Genomic DNA, 21,244 nt, shown 5'->3' with positions numbered 1-21,244 from the left:
GCACCCACACTCAAAAGTCTGAAAGAGCAAAAGAATTATTGATTGAACTAAGATTGTTTATATTTACACCCTTAGGATCACAGAGAATCTTATTTAATGGTTGGTAATCAAAGGAATACAGCAGAGTGAGATGGAGCTGGAAAACTGGATATAATTGGTAGGTGATGGGTGACTGGGGGAAACAGGTGGGGCCAGGGTGTGGCAGAAAAGCCAGGGCTTGGTTTGAGGAGGTGGCTGCAGGATGGGGCTGATGGTTACATTGCTCACTCTGCACGTCTTCAGCTATTTCCTCAGGCCTCTTTTGGTCCTTTTGGATCTGTTAAAAAACAAGAAAGGGACGCATGAAGTAAAAAGAAAACATGTCTGTCAACAAAGAACATTGAGTTTGCACTTTTACTGTTGCAGGGTCCATTACAAAGATCACAAAGCATTCAGCACACTGTGAGACATGCAGGTGCTCTTTCAGTGTGTCCTTGACAGGTATTACCGCTGACAGCCAGCTCTCCCAGTTTGAATGAGTATCAGAGCCTCAGGGGGCCTGTGAAGCAAAATGAGAGCTGGCCTGTGACAGGGAGGGGAAGAGTTATATAATTGTTGTTATAAGATCCTTTATTTATGTTTTTTCCAGTCACACTGCAGCATGACATTAGGGCCCCCTCTGTGTTTTTAGAACATGAATTCCAAGACATGATTCTACATTTTGTGAGCTGAGCATGCAAGGTTTCTTAAAACTTTAAATAACATGTCTTTACATATTTAAACAATACTATGGCTGGCGATTCACAGGATATGCATAAACCATATGTTCTCTGAGAGAGGGGAAAGTGTCGGTTTGTCTCTGACGCCATTTCACCAAAAGTAGAAATATTGGTTTTGTTAACAAGACTAAGCATGTTTGACATTTGACACTCTGACTTATCAAAACAGGTAGAGCAAATAATAAACTTAATGATGGCTTCTTTTCATTAAGTGTCCCTGTAAACCACACCAGTGAGTGAACAGGCACAATACCAGAGCCCTGAAACTAGATTTCTTATATGGAATGCAGCCATCATTAATGTTATCAATTCCAAACTTTACTTTCCCTGCTCTGACAAGGCAAAAATGTGTGCAATGAAAAGAGCCTATGCATCGACATTCCCTTTGAGAGAGGCTCTTTAAGTTTTGTTGTTGAACATAGACTTTGGGCAGATGTCCATGAGCTTAAAGCATCCGTGTAAAAAGCATGTGTCGCATCAGAGAGAGAAAATATTCGATATAGAGTTCATTCTTACGATTTCTGATGGTCGCTGACACGGTTCCTCAGCACATTAATCTAAAACAAAGAAAACATGCAAATGTTACTTGAACCAGGTCCATTATATCCTGCCTTTTCTCAACAATATATGTTGCGTACTGTAGCAAACACCTCATATTTCTGACTGGTGAGCTGGTACTGCAGGTCAAACTTTTCTGCCTCCAGCTCGTGCATCCACTCCCACAGCTCTTTAGCTTTCTCCCTGTGAGACACAGATACATTTCATTGTGTTGAAGGATTATTTTCATTGTCTCGTGTATCAGAAATAATATCCCTGCTTCTTGTTTCTTGTAGTAAAATGACACAATATCTCTCCACCTACTTGAGTTTGTCCTGGCTCATGTTTTCGATGTCCAGAGATTTGCGTCTTTCACTCAGGATTTTCTTTTTCTTCTCCCTCTCAGTTTGCCTCTTACCACTCCGTTTTTCTGTCTGTGAAAAAAGTGAAATGAAACATAGCTCTGGTTTTCTTCCTTCAGATTTGAACTGTTTTAACCTCCAACTATGAACCTTCCACCTGCTCACCAACTTCTGCATGTAACCTCCAAAGTGGAGGCTGGTGAGGGTTTTCTTCTTCTTAGCATCATCATCTGCTCTCTTCTTGGCCTCCTCCTCCTCCTTGCGAGCTCTCTCGTCCTAAAGAGACATGAATCCAGAGAGAGAGAGGACTAGGAGTGACATGCATTAAGTAGATTTAAGAAGTATGCAGTACATTACAGCATCTTGAACATGACTTTACCTCAAGACGCTTCTGTCGCTCTTTATCCCTCTCACTTCGGATCCTTTGCTGCTCTGCTCGCTCAGAACGGCGCTTATCCTGCAAAACAGATCATCATCATAGCTGATCTTAAAGCAGGTCTTTAATGTTGTGAATTATCACGTTTAATTTACTGTAGGCTGAGGCTCTCACAATCCTGTCCTTGAGATTAATGATATCATCTTCTTCCTTCTTTCTGCTCTCAAAGTGAACCACGATCAAAGTCTGAAGCTCCATCAGGTCTTTCTCCATCCTTTTACGATGTATATCCTACAGAAACAGGAGTTCAGTGCATCTTGTACTTTATGGTAGGGGTCTATGTGTCACTGGCTTTACATCATTAGGCAGAAACCTATACATGGTATAATGTGTAATATGTAAGTCGGTCACTCACATCAAAATCCACCTTCTCTCCGTCTGGGATCTTAGGAGGGATGAGGTTGGGCATCATAAATGGCCTGGAGATTAAAAAAAGAGGGGAAAAACACAGGTCCGGGAATGAAAAACACTTATAGTCATGGGATAAAGTAAGGGGAGAATGTGAAGAAAAAAGAACAGAAAAATCTCAGTCACTGTGGATGTCAAATGAGCATAAAATGCAATCAGCAGGTTCAACATGGCAAACAAATGTTCCTCTATGTATTCATGCATGTATTTACATGAGGGATGCTTAAGAGCAGCTTCTTTAAATGTATATGTTACTCTTTGCTTTTGAATAGTTTATATTTTATTTTATACCACGATGTAATACAATGAACCCTAACTAACCATGGTAATGTAGAAAGCAACATTTGCAAGTCTTACATTTTAGATTTCAAGTGTTAACTTATTCATATTCTTCATTATTCACCATAATTAATGGCATTTCTAACGACTCATTGTAGCATATTGATCATACACTAATAGGTAGGGTTGGTCCAACGGCATGTGGTTTACAGCAAGGGTGGGGTTAAAACCAGAATTTAATTTGCTGTACCTACTTTATTTAACTGTTATGTGTAATTATTCACCAAAATTATATTGTCAAAGATATACGTTATTTTTTTCTCTATATATTGTCAGAATCGATGGGACATTCTGAGCCTTATTAATGTCATAAATATTTATAGTAAAAGAAAAAAAACTCTATTTGGTAGATAACCACTTGTTTAGGAACTACTATAATGCTTCCCATAATGCTTTGGGGGATGTCAACAGGAAGAATGTAGGGTAAGCTAAAACTTAAGCCCCGTTTCTACAGCCTGATTGTTTACATGTTGGTAAATTACTTAACGTGTGTCTAATTAGCTTTTTATCAGTTCCTGTTTGTAATGTGACGTTACCCACGCATGTGTTGACAACTGTCACTGGATAGTTTTGACGCAGAAGAAACTATAAAAACGTGGAGGAACAGGCTGAGAAGGAGCGTCTGACTTAGTGGATGGATGGACAGTGGACATACTGATGTTTTTTTCAAGACATGTAAGTCACGTGTGTCATGTTTGTGTGTTCATAATTGAGTTATGACACCGAAAAAGAAGTGTACTTTAATTTATTAGGCACAAGTTGCGACAATCATGAGGCGTTTAAGGTACCCAAATAACCCTTAGTTATTATAACCCTTAGTTATTTGGCCTTGTTTGTATAATCCATACAAAAGACAATGTGTAAAAACAACAATTTATGATCATGTTTTATTTGTCCGCAGGCAGTATCTTTGTATGGTTTAAACAAACAACATATTGAGTGTTGGTAAATGATGTTCAGCCATGCTTGAAGGACTTTATTATCTTTTGAAACAGCTTTGGGCAGGACCAGGTAAGCTAGGGTTTCCCTCTGTTTCAAGTCTTTGTGCTAAGCTAAGCTACCCAGCTGCTGGCAGTATGACAGATGATCATGCAGATATGACAGTGGCATGGATCTTCTAATCTAACTCTCTGCAAGATAAGCCAATAAGTGTATTTCCCCAAACATGTCAAACTTTAAATCAATGCTGTTGCGCGTTATAGGAAGTATAATAGGTCCAACAATAAGTATTTGGTTTCCATGACAGTGCTGTAGAAGAACAAACGTGTGTGTGTGTGTGTGTGTGTGTGTGTGTGTGTGTGTGTGTGTGTGTGTGTGTGTGTGTGTGTGTCCTTGTTTACATCAGGGAGTGTTACTCACTTGAATTTTGGTTTGGCCTCCTCCTCTGTTTAGAAATAAAATAGGAGATTAAATTAAAAGACAAGTCCAGACAACACACATACTCACCAAGAGCACCAAATCATATCATAATCCTACCAGGAAACGAAAGTTATAACAATGGAGCCTGTGTTTGTACTTGAAGCAGCTGGGTGGGAAATTTTATTCAGCAGAGAGTTCATCTGAGGCAAATACTTTTCAGGTAAATGTTGAGTACAGATTTGCAATGTGTAAGGTATGCCAACATAAACTGTGATGTCATTTTAATAAACGGTGTTACCTTCCCCCTCCTCTGCTTCCTCTTCTCCATCTGCAACCAAAATAAGATACTTGAGAGGGTTGTGGTTTTTTAGGAGTGCTGAGAGACACAATTATACGTCCGAGTACATGAAAAGAAGGGAGAGGCCAAAATAGAGCACCGAGAAAGTCTGGTACTGTTTGCTTATCTGTGTTGGTGGGAGTGTCAGAAGTTAAGTGTTGTATGTGTCACATATCATAGTTAGAGGTTGTCTAGATAACAGATCACTCACCAAAGAAGGTATGGCATCTGTGACCTCTGACTGACACCGAAAAAAGGCGGAACACAATTTTGGAAAGATCGCTATGTTAGGAGGCTGAAAGGATCTTTTTTTTTTAAGGTTTGGCATACACCAATATACTGGACAAATTAAGATTTTGAGCTGACAGTCGCTCCAAATAAAAAGTCATGGCATCACCAAAGTCATACTAGTATACATCATTTGAGAACCATGAATTCTGTGCTGGTCCCGCTTGTAAATGTTGAGATATTTTGAAAAGTCAATGGATCACCAAAGTCGGTAGGATTGAATGACTGCAAAGAATTACATGACAATCCAACCAATGATTGTTGAAATATCTCAGCCTGGACTAGGTAGTGCACTGACAACGCCAGCTTTAGCAAGGCTAATAAGAACTGCACAAACTATTTGGGCAAGTTGAAAAGTCCCTCTCTCCTGCCCGGTGTGTGACACATCAGGTGACAGCTTACAGGTGCCTCACAGGGTGTTTTGCTGATTTGAAAGCACAGATTAGACAGAAAGATGACTTTGAATCTGACTAACATCCCTCCCATTTCGTATGCTTGGCAACAAGAGAGAGAAAACGCCTAAACATTGCTGATTTAGGTTAGACAGAAGATACCTCTGACAACTAAGCAAAAGCCTTAGGGATGGGAGGCCCGAGGATGACTTTTTTCCCAGCGGCTAAGTGTTGTATGACTCAGAGAGAGAGAGAGAGAGAGAGAGAGAGAAAAAAAACATGTTTCAAGTTCCTGCAGACTGACACACGAGTGATGTGAGATAGCAGATTGTTTTCCTGTCTGTCTCTGACTGATGGTTACGAACAGAGTATATCAATCATCATTTCTTTGCTGTCAACACATACCCATCACTCGATGTTGTCTTGCTGGGTTACCACTGATACAGTAACACCACTGACGGCATATCTGCACTCAAAACAACACTGTTTACCCCCCAAAAGACCCACTCACCTTGTTCTTGGTTGGCCTCCTCCTCTGCAGCAGGTTCGTCCTCTTCCTGCACGGCCTCTGACGGAGGAGAAAGTTGAACGGCAAATAGTTTCATATCAGTGAGGACTCTTGACACTCACAGGGTGAGATATTGACGCATTGCCTTATTTCAGCCATCGCTCTCCCTTGTCAATGACCTGTCATTTGTCATAAGTTCACGGTGAAAGGAATTAACTGAGACGATGGCTGCTCAACCTAAGTAAATGGACATTTTTTTCTCTTTTCCATCATTTCTGCTTTTGCAGGAGTTTGTTTGCATTCTTTGGAGACATGTCCACATGATTTTAGTTTGGTTGTTGGATTGACCCTGTGTTCTAGAGTACAAAGCCTTGCAAGAGATAACAAGTGATCATTTCAGAATGAGCTACCCACGTCTGGTATTTGAAGCAGATAGCACTCAAGAGCTGTTCAAGTGTTGTGTGTGTGCAAAGTGTGCTGTGTTTGTATTTGCCATGCGTGTGTATATTTTCAGTCCGTTAGATGTGATGACACAATGTCTTCTTAACCCTGACATAGGATTTATAAAATCATGCGATAAGGCCCACATTTGAAAACAAAATTTGCACGAACAAGTTCACGAGTAGTTAAGTTTGGGAATTTTGGAAAAAGGCAATGTTTTGTTTGGGCTTTTGACAGTTTACACTGCTAATCCGGATTAGTTGGATCAGAGACAGTCATACTGAGGACAAATCATTGCAATGATTTATCATGAATAGATCAATACATACAGTACCAGTCAAAAGTTTGGACACACCTTCTCATTCAATGGTTTTTCTTTATTTATTTTTTAAATATGTTTTACAGAATATGTTTTATATTTTAGATTCTTCAAAGTAGTTGAATGAGAAGGTGTGTCCAAACTTTTGACTGGTACTGTACGTGCATAAATGCTGAAATAAATACACAAATATGCAACAAATAAATACAAGTATACACATAAATAAAGGATGAAACAAATGCAGAACTAATATATGAATAAATAAATACATGTTGGTAATTACTTATGACTTAAATGACTAAACATCTTAAACTCATTCCTTAATATCTGTACTCTTATGTGTATTTATTTTAGGATTTCTATGTCAAGACTTTAAATTATGTCTGTATTTCTGTGTCTGTATGTTGATGAAATAGGTGTTGCCTACCTCACACTAAAGCAGGATTGATCACAGGAGTTTGATCGATTTGGATCATTACTTCTGCCACGTTTGCCCAGTTGACCAATCCTGCTTTAGAGTGAATTTAGTACCACCAGCGTCATTAATATATACTCAAAAAATAAACCAAGTAACATAAAAATCCACATGTTTATTAATTTAGTTAATGCAGCATTTATTTATTTATTGATGAATAAGTCATTTTTCAATCTGTATATTACATACCCTTCTCCCATTGATTGCCAAATGTTAAATGGATATTATTTCTCATAAATCGTGCATGGATCATGAGTTATTAGAAACCAGGAAAGTCACCTAGAGAATTTTTATTTAATATTTCAAAATCAGTTTTGTGGCATAATGTTCAAGCTAAGATACTGTGCATGTGCATAGTGAGCTCCATTAAATTGTATCTGGTATGTTTTCTGATTGAGAGGTCAAGTTGTGACAGAAAAACCCTGGTACTTGCACCATGTCCTCAAAAATAGGTGGCATTTACCGACTTTATGGAGTATTTGAAAAAAAAAAAATGCTTTCAGCTTAAAGCACATTCAATACCTTCCTCTGCCGCCTCCTCCTCCTGCTCCTCCTCCACCTCCTCCTCCTCTACCCCCTGCTCCCCTGCTGAGCAAAAGCACAGAGTTCTTTAGTAAAGCCAGTCAGTCAGCAACATTCAAAGACAGAAAGAGAAAGAAGTCTTTCAAAGCGTGAATAATTCTGATGTAATCATTCATGAATGTCAGTCACAGGCGTTGGTGTAATGTAACTAAACCCATTTACTCAAATGCTGTACTTAAGTACAAATTTGATGCACTTGTTCTTCCTACTTAACTTGAATATTTTGTTTTCCTGCCACTCTCTGCTTTAGCTTTAAGGGAAATATTGTACATTTTGCGCCAATGATTTGTTTCGTCTGTTACTCATTACTATACAAATACCTTTTTTTGCATGAAAACATTTTAATTGCTTGTAAGATATGATGCTTTGCTTTACGCTAAATACCAGTACATGCAATTAAAGCTGATTTCTTTATTTAATTGATAGGTCGAATGAATTATTTACTGTCAACTATTTCAATACAGTTTATGGTTTTCAGCTTCCCAAATGTGAGGACTCTCTGCTTATTTTTCTTAAATTTATTTAGTTAAATTCATTTTCAATCATTTTGAAGTCCCGACTAAAGGTTGCACAAAACAATCATTTTGAAAGTGTCACTTTGGGATCTCGGTACTCTGATGACATTTCTCACTATTTTCAAAAACAATCCATTAAATTTAGAAATAAAAATAGATGCTTTTCTTTATGAAATAGTTAAATGTAATAGACTATTACTACTTTTACTTAAGGATCTGAATACTTTCACCGCTACTGGTCACAGCAATGTTATTCTAACCACAGGCACCTTGACTGTCAATGTTCATCACAAGTCTCATACCTTCAGCAGTCTCCTCTTCTGAATCAAGCAGCCAGGAAAATACACAAGAGAGGGAGTTTACAAATGTAAAAATCACAATAAGACAACAATGCATGTTATACACATCCAAATACCTTTTCTGAAATGCTTTAACTAACTCAAATTATGTGGATTAGCGGAAAAGAAACTCTACCTTCAGCAAACTTTGGCTTAACAAGGTCATGTATTGGTACTAACACACTTTGTGCTGCATTATGATGAGCCTCAAACACTAGGAAAATGCCTGACCTACAGTTATGAAAGCTGTAAGCTTAACAAACATAGATCAATTTGATATTCACATGAATAAAATCCATATGAATGTCTCTACATTCCTTTAAAATCCATTAAATACTGTGTGTATTCAGTTTAATGGGTAGGGTTTGCCATGTTAAACTCCCTGGATTATAAAAAACTACAAGGCTTTAGTTTCAACAGTAGATCACATCTGTCAGGGCGGTAGTGATAGTGTACATGTACAGTATGTGGTGAGTTGTGATGGAAATTCTTACCTTCCACCTCCCTGTGAAAGCCAAACCCATACGTACATTATTAATATGCAGCAATCTGTCATCACATAACAACATACAGCTGTCATAACAAAACAATACAAGAAACTACACGTCTGTCAATGTACAGTACAGTATTTTTACAATTACACAAAAGACTTGTACAGTATATTCAAGCATAAGCATTGAGAAATGTATAGGAGCTTTTGTATGATGCATTCAAAAAAACAAGCTTTAACCTACTCCTCATACTCCTCCACCGCTTCCTCGTTGTCAGACATGGCAAGGAGCGTTCAGGCGAGCAGCAGGGAATCTGAACGTTAAACAGGAGTCTATAATTTCAGCTATAAATCATGTTCCCCTTCTAATTCTTTACAGCTTCATTACAACAATTTATAGCGTGCATACTGCATTGTGGTTGTAAACACAGGTAAGATTACAAGTGGTGAAATTTACCTGAGTCAGATTGATGAGGCAATAAAGCTGAAGGAGAGACTCAGTGTGCAGCAGAGCAGAGGTGACTTCTTTTACTAAAAGGAAAGTGAGGTGGGTCTCGGAGGGTAACGGGACAGACTGCGTAGTGGCACAGAGGCTTTAGGACCCCTTGTTGTGTTATTAATAACTTTTAGATAGTGTGTACTCTCCATTATCACCATTCCCAAAAAAGGTCATACATCACACATTTTCTCACCCTTGTATCTCAACCTGCCGCTGACAAAACACAGGCATCCAACTCTTATCTTCATCCCCCCTCCGGCGCGATAAGTGATGTGACAGAGTATGTATGCATTTAAGACTAGAAAGTGTGTCCGTGTTGTGTAAGCGAGCAATTAAAATAAATTTACGACAGACAGTTGTGGTAATAAAACCTTTTATTTTCTTAGACAGGCAGGCTTTTGCCCACAATGAAACAGAACAAAAACTATATTTTGGCAGATTAAACAAAAACTCCAGAATTCTCAATTCTAACAATAGGCATTATTATCCTCAACACCTTCACCTGCTTAAAGTGCTTGAAAAAATTACATAAGGCGAATAAAGAAAGAGCTTTAAAACAAATATATCAACATCCTTCTGCTTTTCAAGTCTACTTTTCTTTTTACTCACACATTAAACTGTTTTGATGTTTGAAATAAGACATATTTGTATTTCAAGAAGCAATGCAGAAGTGTATGATCGAAGCATCCTAACTTTAAAAGCAGTCATCTCCATTTCAGTCCTTTAAAACTACTTAAACTTTTTTTTTCTCTATTTGGCATATCTGTTGCTTCAGTGTGCTTTGGCAGTGAAGAAAAAAGCATGAAAAAACAATCAGTCTGTCACGGCATCCATTAATCTTCTGGTCCTCTTCGTCTCCTCTCACCATCTACTAAATCCTACAAATAAGGGCACAGAAAAGGAAGAAAGCATTGCATAAGAAAAACATTTTTATTTAATTTATTTAAATATAAAGTTCTGTTAAAGTGTAGTGTGGGACAGTGATCTAACCTTACCTTTTTGAGAATAATAAATGGACGTCTTTGGACATCAGATTTTACCAGGGCTGGTTTCTGGGACACTGCCCTCCTTTCTGCTCTCAAACAGGCTCCTCTTAGCGGTGATGTCCACATGTCTCAAGTCCTACAAATAGAAAAATGTGAGATTTTACTTATTTGTACAAGACAATCAACCCTCATGCAGAAGAGATAAACATAAACGATCTCTCTCTCTCTCTCTGTATGTCCCGTTTTGAACAGCCAGTTAGCCGGTTAATCCGAACTAAAGTCTCTATTAACCACAAATCAAACACTGTTTGCAATGAATTCAAATTCATAAATAATCCTATATTTTAAACAATAAGGAATGTTATCTGGATTGGTTTGGTCAGGGCTTACGGATCATAGGTAAGCAGGAAGAAAAAAAAAAATATATGGCTCAGAACACTTGAGGCGCATACAGTATAGCTGATAGAGTACGTCTGCCCTCTAGCTGCCAGATGCTACACTTGTATCCTTACATGGCGCAGTTTTCACAGACACGTAACAATGCAAATAGCCTTACAGTTGGGTTGTGTGGAGAACCAGTGCTGTCGCTCTTGTTGAGCCAGCGGTTGATTCGGTCCGACATCCCTGATGTGAAGCTCCTGAATTCCTGTGAATTTCCGACAGAGATGTGAAATGATAATAACCCATTTAATTATCAACGCATGCATTGATGCCCCATGCAGATCTGATGAGTGTAAATGTACCTGTCTGGAAACTCCCGGGCTGGAGGGGCTCGCTGCCTGCTGCTCCTTCTCAAAGAGGCCTCTCTTCCTGGACACCTCGTCCAGCAGGAACAGGGTCCTCTGGGTCACATCTGGAGATCGCATTAATTCTGACTTCTACGCACATATAGGAAGCAGAGAAGAGTTGAGGAAAAAAACATCAGTGTTGATATAAAGTAAGAAAATGATTGTTACTTGAGTTGACTTCTGATTTTTGTTGAAGAAAGTCTGACCTGTGCAGCCTGAGCCAGTCTCTCCATCTTCTCCTGAATGGACCTGGATGAAATCCTCTGCTTAGAGCTGGACAAAACATAATGCACATATACATGGTTTAATCTGTGTACACTTACTTTGACTCGAATAACAATAATTCAAACTTTAGGAAAAAATAATTTGGCTGAAAAAACTCACTTTCTCTTGAAAGATGATGCGTTGATTTCATCTTCATTTTGGTCCTGGATAATTAACATTACACACACTGTAAATCATCTCTGTATTTTAACACGAATATCAAACATTTTAGTTTTTAATGATATTTTGGTGCACTATTATGGAAGTAAACATCTTCAATCCCTTTACTCAACCAGTAATGAAAGAACACTTTCCTGTCCAAGGTGATGACTGTAAATCTCTCTAAGAAATTAGAAACCATAAAGGCAAGAATCTTACTGTGTTAGGTTCAAACTTCTTGGAGGCCATCCTCACGCTCGCACTACAACAGAATAAAGCAGTCGTCAAGCACACCGAGATAGACAGAAATAAAGAGCTTTAAAAAGAAAGACAAGAATGTTTCCTTACCTTCTCTGCAGCGGCGCACTCTCCTCTTCTTTCTTCCTCATCATCTGTGTAAAACCAAGCTTATGTGAATATTAACAGACAGTCGTCCAAATATCAGCTAATGACCAGCGCAGTCATCCCGTCTCCGAGTTAACAAAGCAACTAGTCAGCAGTAAAATATGGTAAATATTGCTTCAGCTATCAGCATAAGCCCGAACCTTAGTGGCACAAGCAAATAACCCTGAACTGATAGTCTAACAGCTGATGGGAGATTAAAAAGTGTTTTAACAGTCAAATATGCAAAAGATAATGTTGGCATTTAGAAGGGAGAATGTGTGTGTGCTTGTGTGTGTGGTTTGGATGTGTTTACCCTGAAAGAGATAGTCCTGGAGCTCTGTCTGATGAACGCAGGTTTGTCCGTCTGTTCAAAGTTGCCGTGAGGGGAAGAGCCATTCATCTTGGTCTGAGTTTTAAGAAAAATATAATTTATTGCTATTTAGGATCAGATTTAACTATTCACCTCAGATGAGGACGAGCTCCAGCGAGCAACTCCTCCATTCTTCAAAACTGTTTACTTTGTACAAGCTTCAGGTAAAACCATTGAGCCAATGAAACAGTAGTATTTATAGGCACAAAGACTGTAACATATACTCTTTTAACACCAGAGGGTGCTGTTGCTTTATTGACTTGATTATCAGAAATGCCAGAACTTTTCAGCCATAGTCGATGAGACAAGTAAAGCATGAAGCACAGATAGTTATGTTGTAAATTATATCATCTGACAGTGTGTTTTAATACCTCCTGTGTGTGTCCATTCTGAACAGGGCTTTGAGGTCCACAAGGTGAGGGGGTCTGGCAAGGTGACGTCCAGTGTTGTTGAGGTGAGAAGACCGCCGTAGGGGAGCGAGGGCTCATGGGACTTGTGCACCCGCTGGCGGAGGGGCTTTTGTCCAGTGAGATGGAGACAGAACTGCAACATCAAAACGAGCGAGATGAAAGGTCAGTTGAAGATGTGCATGAGAAAGCAACAACCGATTCAAATCAGAGTAAAGCTGCAGAATATTAGAGTCTTTACTACAAACTCTTCACCAGTCCTTTTGAAATATTGTTTTCTACAATCTGTGTTCACTCCTAATGCTTCAAACCAATAAAATGAGGCCATGGGGGAACTTGTCTGTTGCCAAACAGAAATCCTGAGTGACCAAGGCTGCCTCAGTGTCTTGTTATCCAAACTTCTGAGAGAATATTCTCTCCAGCTTTCTTGCCAGCAGATCTTGGTCAGACAAAAACGTGTGTGTGTGTGTGTGTGTGTGTGTGTGTGTGTGTGTGTGTGTGTGTGTGTGTGTGTGTGTGTGTGTGTGTCCACACACATATTTTGCTTTTGGTTGCTATTTCACTGCTCTACTACACTGTTGTTTTCTCCCGCTGCACTTTAATTTCCCTGTGTGGCGTCGATAACCTTTATCTTATCTTAAAGAAATGTTTGATCTGTATTCTTACCGATGATGACTCGTATACGAAAAGAATAATAGACAGAAAATTGTGCTCATTAACCTGACAAACTTGCGAGCCGGGTTGGACGATGGCTTGGGATCAGGGTCTTTGCTCATCGATTCTCCATTTTCCTGCTAACAAAGAAAGAAACAGGAGAGACGATCAACGTGAGCGCACTGCATAGAAGCTTTTGAACAGAGCCACCTGGGACACGCCTCACATTACATAACGCTGTACGGTTATGGCCTAATTTGCAGATACACTGAATTAAAGCCGCCGGGTGTAATAAAAGATAAAGTTCATATTGTGACCTTAAGCACGCCTTATCAAAGTTTTATAGATGATTTGCATGGTCATTTGATTCACGGGAAAAGTGCAGTCAAGTAATAAGTCCAGTCAAGTAATAAGACAAGTGATGAGCCATACAGTCTTTTCCTTAATTACCGCGAGTTCTATCATTTATTTTTAAATTCTGATGACTTTATGCTGAAAGAAAACACACCGAAGTTGTTATTTAACTAGCAAATATGTATGGCATTCATGTGTGTATGTGTGTGAGCTTTAACACTCTCTTTGTCTGGCTTTGTTCTCCTAAATATTGTAAGTAATGCACACTGAGTCTTTCCATCTTAGCAGGACATGTAACAGCAATATCCTCCCCTGAGTGGAAAAAAAAAGTTGTTGTTGTTGTAGAAGCTGGAAAATGATTAACGTGACTCTCTCTCTGCGTGGGGTAACAGTTAACTGTGATTACCACACTGCAGGTTGGCACTATTGGTGGCACTGTGTTGTGACTGAGAAAAGCCTTAATAGTGTGGCTGTGAGTGTTCTAACTGTCTTGTCAAATGATTTTTCTATTAGTGAAGGCAGTGTATACAATTTAAGTGATGGTAACGTGGGTCGGTCAGTCTACCTCTTTGGTCCAGACTGAATTACCTCAACAACTATTGATGGATTGGTATGACACTTTGCTTAGACATTCACGGTCCCCAGAGGATGAATCCAAATAATGGATAATGGTAATTCTGTGAATTTCCCTTCAGCATCACTAGCAGGCCTATTTCATTATCCCCTGAAATATCTCAACATCTACTACCTAGTTTAGCCCATTTGGTTCACAGACGATGTATCCTAATCACTTTGGTGATCCAGTGACATTTCATCTAGTGCTCTCATCATGTAAAAATCACAGTTTAAAGCGTTGGTTTATGACCAAATATCTGCAAAACTCCCATCAGCCTCAGCTTTACTTGTTTTGTAATAATTAGCTAATGTCAGCATGCTAACATGCTAACCTACTGTAAGGTGGTTGATAGGGCAATCATTACACCAGCTAAATATCAGTATGTTCATAATGTCATCGGTAGCATGTTAGCATTTAGCTCCAAGCATAATGTGCCTCAATGCAGCCTCATCGAACAGCTAGCATGGCTTTAGAGTCTGAGTTGAGTTGTAACATATTAACTATGATGACAGAATATTTCTTTCACTCTGGTGAAAGGCAACAAGTGACTCCTGTCTTACTTGTCTGTTTGTGATGTACGTGCTGGTAATGCTGCCGCTGCTGTTGGTGGGGCTGTCAGGGGCTGTTCTTAGGGGTGGTTGTGGGCTCGATGTGGCTTTCACAGTGGGCACCACACTACCCTGATGCTCATCCATTTCCCCAAGGAGCTCCACCCTTCCTCCTCCTATGCAGGCCTCCGCTTCATCCTCCCCTTCCGCCTTCTGTCGTCTCAGCGTCTCCACGTGCCTCATCCTCCGTTTTTCATCTCGGGCACGCAGAATCTCCACAAAGTCGAGTTGCATCTGCTCCGCACTGAAAGGAAACCGTATATGCACACACGTGAATGACTAACAGATATGATGGATCTTCTCTAATGTCAGTCTGGTGTCTGATCAGGTTTCTCTAATGAAAGGCCCTACAGTTCCTCTCTCTCTTTGAAGACTGCTTCTGCTCCAGGATCTCGGCTGGTGGTGTTTTTGATAGCTTTTGATACTTTCCACACATGGCATCAGGATTCATATGTTTGAAAAGTATACAGATGACACACTCCCATTGGGCAAAAGTGTAAGAATCCTCTCTCCCTGCCTCTATAATCCATCTGCTGACAAGGCGTAACATCCAAGTAGATGGATACATACTAGCATCTCTATGGTCCTCTTACAAGCGAGAGAGATGGAGAGAATGAAACAGAAAGACACAAGAAGAGAGAGATAGTAGCTATGCCTAAACCAGCAGAGAGAAGAGCAGAGCACACACCTAAAGTTCAGACAGTCTATAAATCAAGCTTTGACAAGTTCAAATGAATAAATATCTTTACTAAATCGTGAGAATAACCTGCTGAGGCCCTGGGACATCTCACTTGTGGAGTCTGCCCCTAAGTGACTGTCACTGGTAGGCGTGTCGCTGGTTGTTTGGCTGATGTCAGCATCGGGTTCGGCGAAGCTGCTCGAGCTCTTCACCCTCCTCCTCTTCTCTCTTTCCACCTCCTCCTCATCCTCCACTGTCCACTGGCGTGCTAGGCTGAGGACAGAGTCATAACGCACATAATAATCCGAGAACGTGGACTTAAAACAGAAAATGAATAAAAAAGGCAGAGATACACAAAATGGTATCCGAACCTCAACATGAAAGTTTTGTTATGAAATCTACAGAAGTTAATCCAAATATCTGCTTGTTTTGGTTGTTGGAAGAGTGAGATTACCGTTAAAACTGTTATACAGAACCTGCTTTACTTGTTCATGAACTGTTTATGAGTAGAGTTACAGTTGGTTGCCTGTCTGAACAACTTTAAATAAATCAAAAAGTATTATGCGGGAATGTATGAAGAAAACACAGCATTTATTAGTCTAGTGGTGCAACCAGTTACAGAGGGCTGGTGTTTCCTCTGGAGGAACACGTTAAAATCAAGGGTAAGACCAGTTAGCTGTAGACTTTAACCTGAAAAAAAGGCTTTGTAACATAGTATTCATTCATCATAGTAAATATTGAAGTACCTGTAATAATATAATTGACCCCAAAGGAGAAAATGGTTGTGTTTTATTATGCTACTGTAGACTTACAATGCTGCTGACTATAATAATAGACATAATGCCTGTAAATAAATATTATCAACTCTCGTTTTTTCTACTTGGCTGCAAGAGTGAGCTACATTTATGCCGGTTCAGTGACTAAAGTTAAACTCTATAACGTCTACTCTCTAAAAGCAGCAGCCGCAGCTCCTCTGACACACAGGCGTCATATTCTCTTAAAAATATACTACAGATGTAATCTTACCTGGACAAAGCCGACCAGTTCTTCCGACTGATGGACATATTGCACGTAAAAATATAAAAGTTCCCAGAAGCACCTCGCTCACAGAGAGAAAAGAGTCGACTGACTTTGTGGCCGGCAGTCAAATGTAACACAAAGCAGTCCACCTTTACCCTGGTGCAGCTCACCGAGGCGTCACATGACCACAAAGGTAAGCTGAGAGAGAGAGAGAGAGAGAGAGAGAGAGAGAGAGAGAATATTACACTCTGCTGCCATACAGTTAAAGCTAACATTAAAGCTTACACAACACGCAGTAATAATAATTAACAGTTACTAAGTCAAATTTAAGTAAAATGGGAAATATGTAAATCAACAGTTACGCAGGAAAAAATGGAGGTAGAAAAAGGTTGTATAGCACTTTACAATTAACCACAAAATTTAAACACACAGGATATTAACAACAAAACAAACTTTAAATAGAAATAAAGAAATATTTATTCAAATATTTGTTTTCTTTTTAAGAGAAATGGCAATTGATTTGGATGGTCTAATAGCAAAAGAATGTAACTCTGTTTAATGTCAAACTAGGTTTTGATGCTTTGTTGCATTGGGCAGTGCGTCTCTTTACAGTGTGATGATTCAGAGTGTTTGCTCTGCTGTGTGAGCCACACCTGTCCTCCCCTCGGAGCCCAGTGTGTCGGACTCTGACCCAGACTCAGGCTCAGTCCCAACGCACACACCCTCCACCTCACCTGGCTTTATTACCAAACCTGTACCTGTTTCCGTGCAGACCATGAGGCCACAATAAACAGGATGATCTTCTATCACAATAACAGATGTAGCTCCTGGATGCCTATGTAGATCCTTTCCATTATGTGAATTGTCTAAAGCATGAGCCTGCTTCACTCACACAAGTCTGGCTTAAGGCTTGTCACGTCACTCCTCGGCCAAAGAAGCAAAGCATGCTTTAGTGCCGTCATTGTAAACACTGATGACTGAATTGTGTGTGTCTGTGGTTTGTGTTGCTGCAGTGAACATGTAGAGGGAAAGTTTAGTGACACATGTCTACTGCAGGTTCTTTGCATCCAGAGGAATTAAGTCAATAATGATTACAGCACCACCATTAAAGAAGCACTTGTCAGGATGTGCTTTATGAGCATGCAAAACAGATAGCAGCTGAAGCTGTGGACAGTATGCTGGTGTGGACAGATGGCAAATGCATACAGTAAGCCTATCAGCAATAATGTTCTCCCTCGCAGAAGTGCCTCTGTGTGAAAGTAGCATATCTTGTAGTCTGAGTTCATATATGTCATTATGTTCCTTTTATATTCCTCTAATATAAAAGCATGTTAGCATCCAAACATGTACTAATTAGAACCAAAATCAAATTACATTAGGCCTGAAGAGGATGACATTCATTTTGCAGGTTTCTGGTCATAAACCAAAGTATGACCTGTTGATGATGCTAGGTGAAAAGTCAAGGAATAACCGAAGTCATAATAATGAATCCTGAGAAGAATATTAATAACTTTGTTGTATCTCAAACATATGAAGCTTGCACCACTGCAAAAAGTGAAGACAGTGGTAACAAGAAGACTTTGATTACCCTGAATTTATTTGCATTTATTTAAAGAAAGCCTTTGTTCATTTAGCACACATTTACAAAGAAGAAAGCACTAAGAAATGAAGTTATATTCTGTGTGTTTAATTGTTGTTGTAAATCCAGCTGAGGAAGTGCACACCATTTTGTTACAGTTCACAAAAACCACAGACCATGCTAACAGTTTATCACCCAGCAAGAATATCAAAGATGCAGTTCAATTTGGTCAGGACATATTATTATTATTGGCTATAATATCACCTGGCCTGCTGATTAAGTTACAATACTAGCCACAAATGCCTTCTGAATAAAAAAAAAAACAAGCTGCCTTTTTTTTTTTTAAACTTCGCTGTACAAACATAACCTCAATCTCTGGGGTTCAGTAAGGAGAAAAATACAAATAATAGAAAATGGCACACAGATAAAGTCATTTTTTAACACCATATCAACAAACTGCAAACAATTTTTTTTTTTTTTTTTTAAGGATTTCACTGGGCGGGACCCTTAGCAGCATCGAACATCTTCTTCCTCCCCTCCATCCCTGACATGGCCTCCACATTCTTCCTCCAGTCGCTGTCCTCGACTGGCCTCTTCTGCAGACGATACAGTAGAGAGTTAGATGGTATAAAAGAATGAGAACAGTCATTTTCATGTTTCCTTTTTATAGAGACTGTGAAGTAGAGGAGGTATTATCATCATTGTTGAGTCTAAGCCTTTGAGGCCCATGTTTTCATGGGAATCTCCGATGACAATACTTAATAACCATGCTAGTATAACTGGTTTACAGCACCGAATACACGCATATCTACGGAGGCACACACACACACACACACACACACACACACACACACACACACACACACACACACACACACACACACACACACACACACACACACACACACACACACACACACACACACACACACAGATATACACCTGTATTGGTTAATCTGAACATGAACTCATACACATGCACATACACATACACACACAGACTGACCATGGAGCAGAACCGCTCACAAAAGCCAGTCTTCTCTGCACAATGGGATCATTGTCTTGTGTTCCGTACTTCCTCTAACACACACACACACACACACACGGTCGCGCCCTGCACTGACCTAACGCTCGGTATCTCAAACACACCCTTCAGACACACAAACACACTGTTCAGGTGCTTTTTGGCACTTGAAGCGCTGACGTCATGCGTGTATCTGAAACTTCGCGGTAGCTAACTTGCTCTCTTGCCCTAAGGAAGGTACTTGCTTGCACTGGTTTGCTTGTGTTTTGTATGTGCATGCCTGAGTGTATTTGGTCTTTTATTTCCCTCCGCACACACCTTCTCAGTGTCCTCTTTCTTGACAGACTTGAGGTTGGCCCGGAGGTCCATGGAGACTTTGTGCTTAGAGCCCAGCAGCGAGCGAAGGATGGCGTCAGCAGACACACGAACACGCCGAAGATTAGGTCTCTTGAATTTCCCCCTGAGGTCCAACACCTTAATGTTCAGGTCTTTAATCTGGATCAGGGAAGGATTATTGAATGGCATAACCAGTAGTACTTGAGGATTTCGTCATGGTGACAGTTGTGACATACTGAATCTACTTATGTGATCTTTACATTTCCAGTTCAACCTATATAGCACATGGAAATGGGCTGAGGAAGTGTATACCTCACGTGTGTTGAGCGTGACTTTAGCCTCAATGTCGTATCGCTCCTCATCCACCACATCTATCTTGGCATGGAGCTCTCTGCAGAGGTCCTTAACGTATACACACATAAAACATAAACGTTAAAACTTGTATTTTATAAAAGTGATCACCTCTCTTATTTAGTTGATTTCCAAAGCAAGCTCAAATTTGTGCATCTGGAAAACGTTCAGTTGCAGGGCATCATGCCTATCCTCTATATTAAGGAGATGCAGTGCCCTGAATTCCTTTAATTTAAGAGAATTTGCTGAAGTATAAATGTTTTTGGATGTGGAGAATTCAACTACTATGACAACAACGGCCCTCCGTGAACGCTCAGGCCGGCTCAGGCTCGTACACAGAGGAAGAACTTGCAAGGAATCAGTTACCTGTAGCTGTGCCAGGCTCAGGCCGCTGGTGTTTAACGGAGGAGCTCTCTCTGACAGGTAGTTCTGTTTCTCCTCCTCTTTAACCACAACCTCCTGCTCCAGTTCCTCCTTGGCTTTTGCCACCATCAGACTCTGCACAAATGTGAATCGAATTATAATGCAATGTAATACTGGATGCTTTCACACTGCTCTGGTAAAGCACATCAGCACATAAAGTTTAGGGTAGTTAATTTATGTTTTTTTGTTTTTTTGTTATTTAAGTCTGACTGTACAGACGCTAAATGTTCAGAAGAAGAAGTATAAGAAGATTACAGCTCAGCTTTTGAGAAAATGAACTCTGCTGCTCTCCTGTGGTCAAACCCATGTATTACATTAACGTTTGGCAGAAAATAATTAGGTCCATGGTCACTCTTACCTTGAGCATCAGCTTCCTAGAAGCCGAGATCTTCGGCTTCCTCTGGATGGAGAGCATAATTCATGTAACACTTTTAACACACGTGTATTTATAAATATATTATATAATTGATTAATTTGATAAAAATGGTCTTACCTCTTGCCTATAAAAGAGAAAGAGAAAAGATTTAATGGAAAGGAAAGACCAAAATTATTCCTCAATAAAGCTCAAAAATATTTGTTTTATATCTATGTGTGTGAACGAGTAAATTATCTATAATAAGACCACAAAGCCTTATCACTCACACGTGCTCAGGCATCCTGCTGATGAGATCTCACTGGGGAGAGAGACAGAAGAGATTAGAAACACACACACACACACACACACACACACACACACACACACACACACACACACACACACACACACACTGAACAGTTGTCGTTGTTTGTTCATGAAGCCTTTAGAGGACCAGATCATCTTTCCCTATTTCTCTACACTGTGACTCAGACTGTGTTTGTT

General features: G+C 39.7%; 3 protein-coding genes across 3 annotated transcripts; all 3 read right to left on the bottom strand.

Annotated features, from left to right (window-relative positions):
* Positions 1-258: 258 nt before the first annotated feature.
* tnnt2a (troponin T type 2a (cardiac)) lies at positions 259-9,166 on the bottom strand. The gene is given in 13 exon segments (XM_054608510.1): positions 259-316; positions 1,275-1,315; positions 1,409-1,499; positions 1,620-1,729; positions 1,823-1,933; positions 2,037-2,114; positions 2,208-2,324; positions 2,449-2,512; positions 4,200-4,224; positions 4,498-4,527; positions 5,728-5,784; positions 7,482-7,539; positions 9,125-9,166. Coding segments are annotated over 13 exon segments (858 nt in total). The 3' UTR covers positions 259-282.
* Positions 9,167-9,743: 577 nt separating this feature from the next.
* On the bottom strand, positions 9,744-16,763 carry lad1 (ladinin). The gene is made up of 14 exons (XM_054608498.1): positions 16,679-16,763; positions 15,740-15,925; positions 14,926-15,217; positions 13,462-13,535; positions 12,706-12,877; positions 12,278-12,370; positions 11,929-11,972; positions 11,800-11,842; positions 11,542-11,585; positions 11,364-11,430; positions 11,113-11,247; positions 10,926-11,015; positions 10,379-10,505; positions 9,744-10,261 (listed from the first exon to the last, which is right to left on the bottom strand). Exons 1-13 carry the CDS (start codon positions 16,714-16,716, stop codon positions 10,413-10,415), a joined length of 1,371 nt encoding a protein of 456 aa, XP_054464473.1. The 5' UTR covers positions 16,717-16,763; the 3' UTR covers positions 9,744-10,261; positions 10,379-10,412.
* A 1,979-nt stretch (positions 16,764-18,742) lies between these two features.
* tnni1a (troponin I type 1a (skeletal, slow)) lies at positions 18,743-20,800 on the bottom strand. Its single transcript, XM_054608519.1, has 5 exons — positions 20,744-20,800; positions 20,329-20,460; positions 19,924-20,013; positions 19,594-19,770; positions 18,743-18,847 (listed from the first exon to the last, which is right to left on the bottom strand). Exons 1-5 carry the CDS (start codon positions 20,798-20,800, stop codon positions 18,743-18,745), a joined length of 561 nt encoding a protein of 186 aa, XP_054464494.1.
* Between the last annotated feature and the right edge of the window lie 444 nt (positions 20,801-21,244).

This window comes from Anoplopoma fimbria, chromosome 12 (genome assembly GCF_027596085.1).
Source record: "Anoplopoma fimbria isolate UVic2021 breed Golden Eagle Sablefish chromosome 12, Afim_UVic_2022, whole genome shotgun sequence".
Classification (NCBI taxonomy): Eukaryota; Metazoa; Chordata; class Actinopteri; order Perciformes; family Anoplopomatidae; genus Anoplopoma; species Anoplopoma fimbria.
Note: the sequence above shows the minus strand (reverse complement) of the source record. Positions and strands in the feature narration are given on the sequence as shown.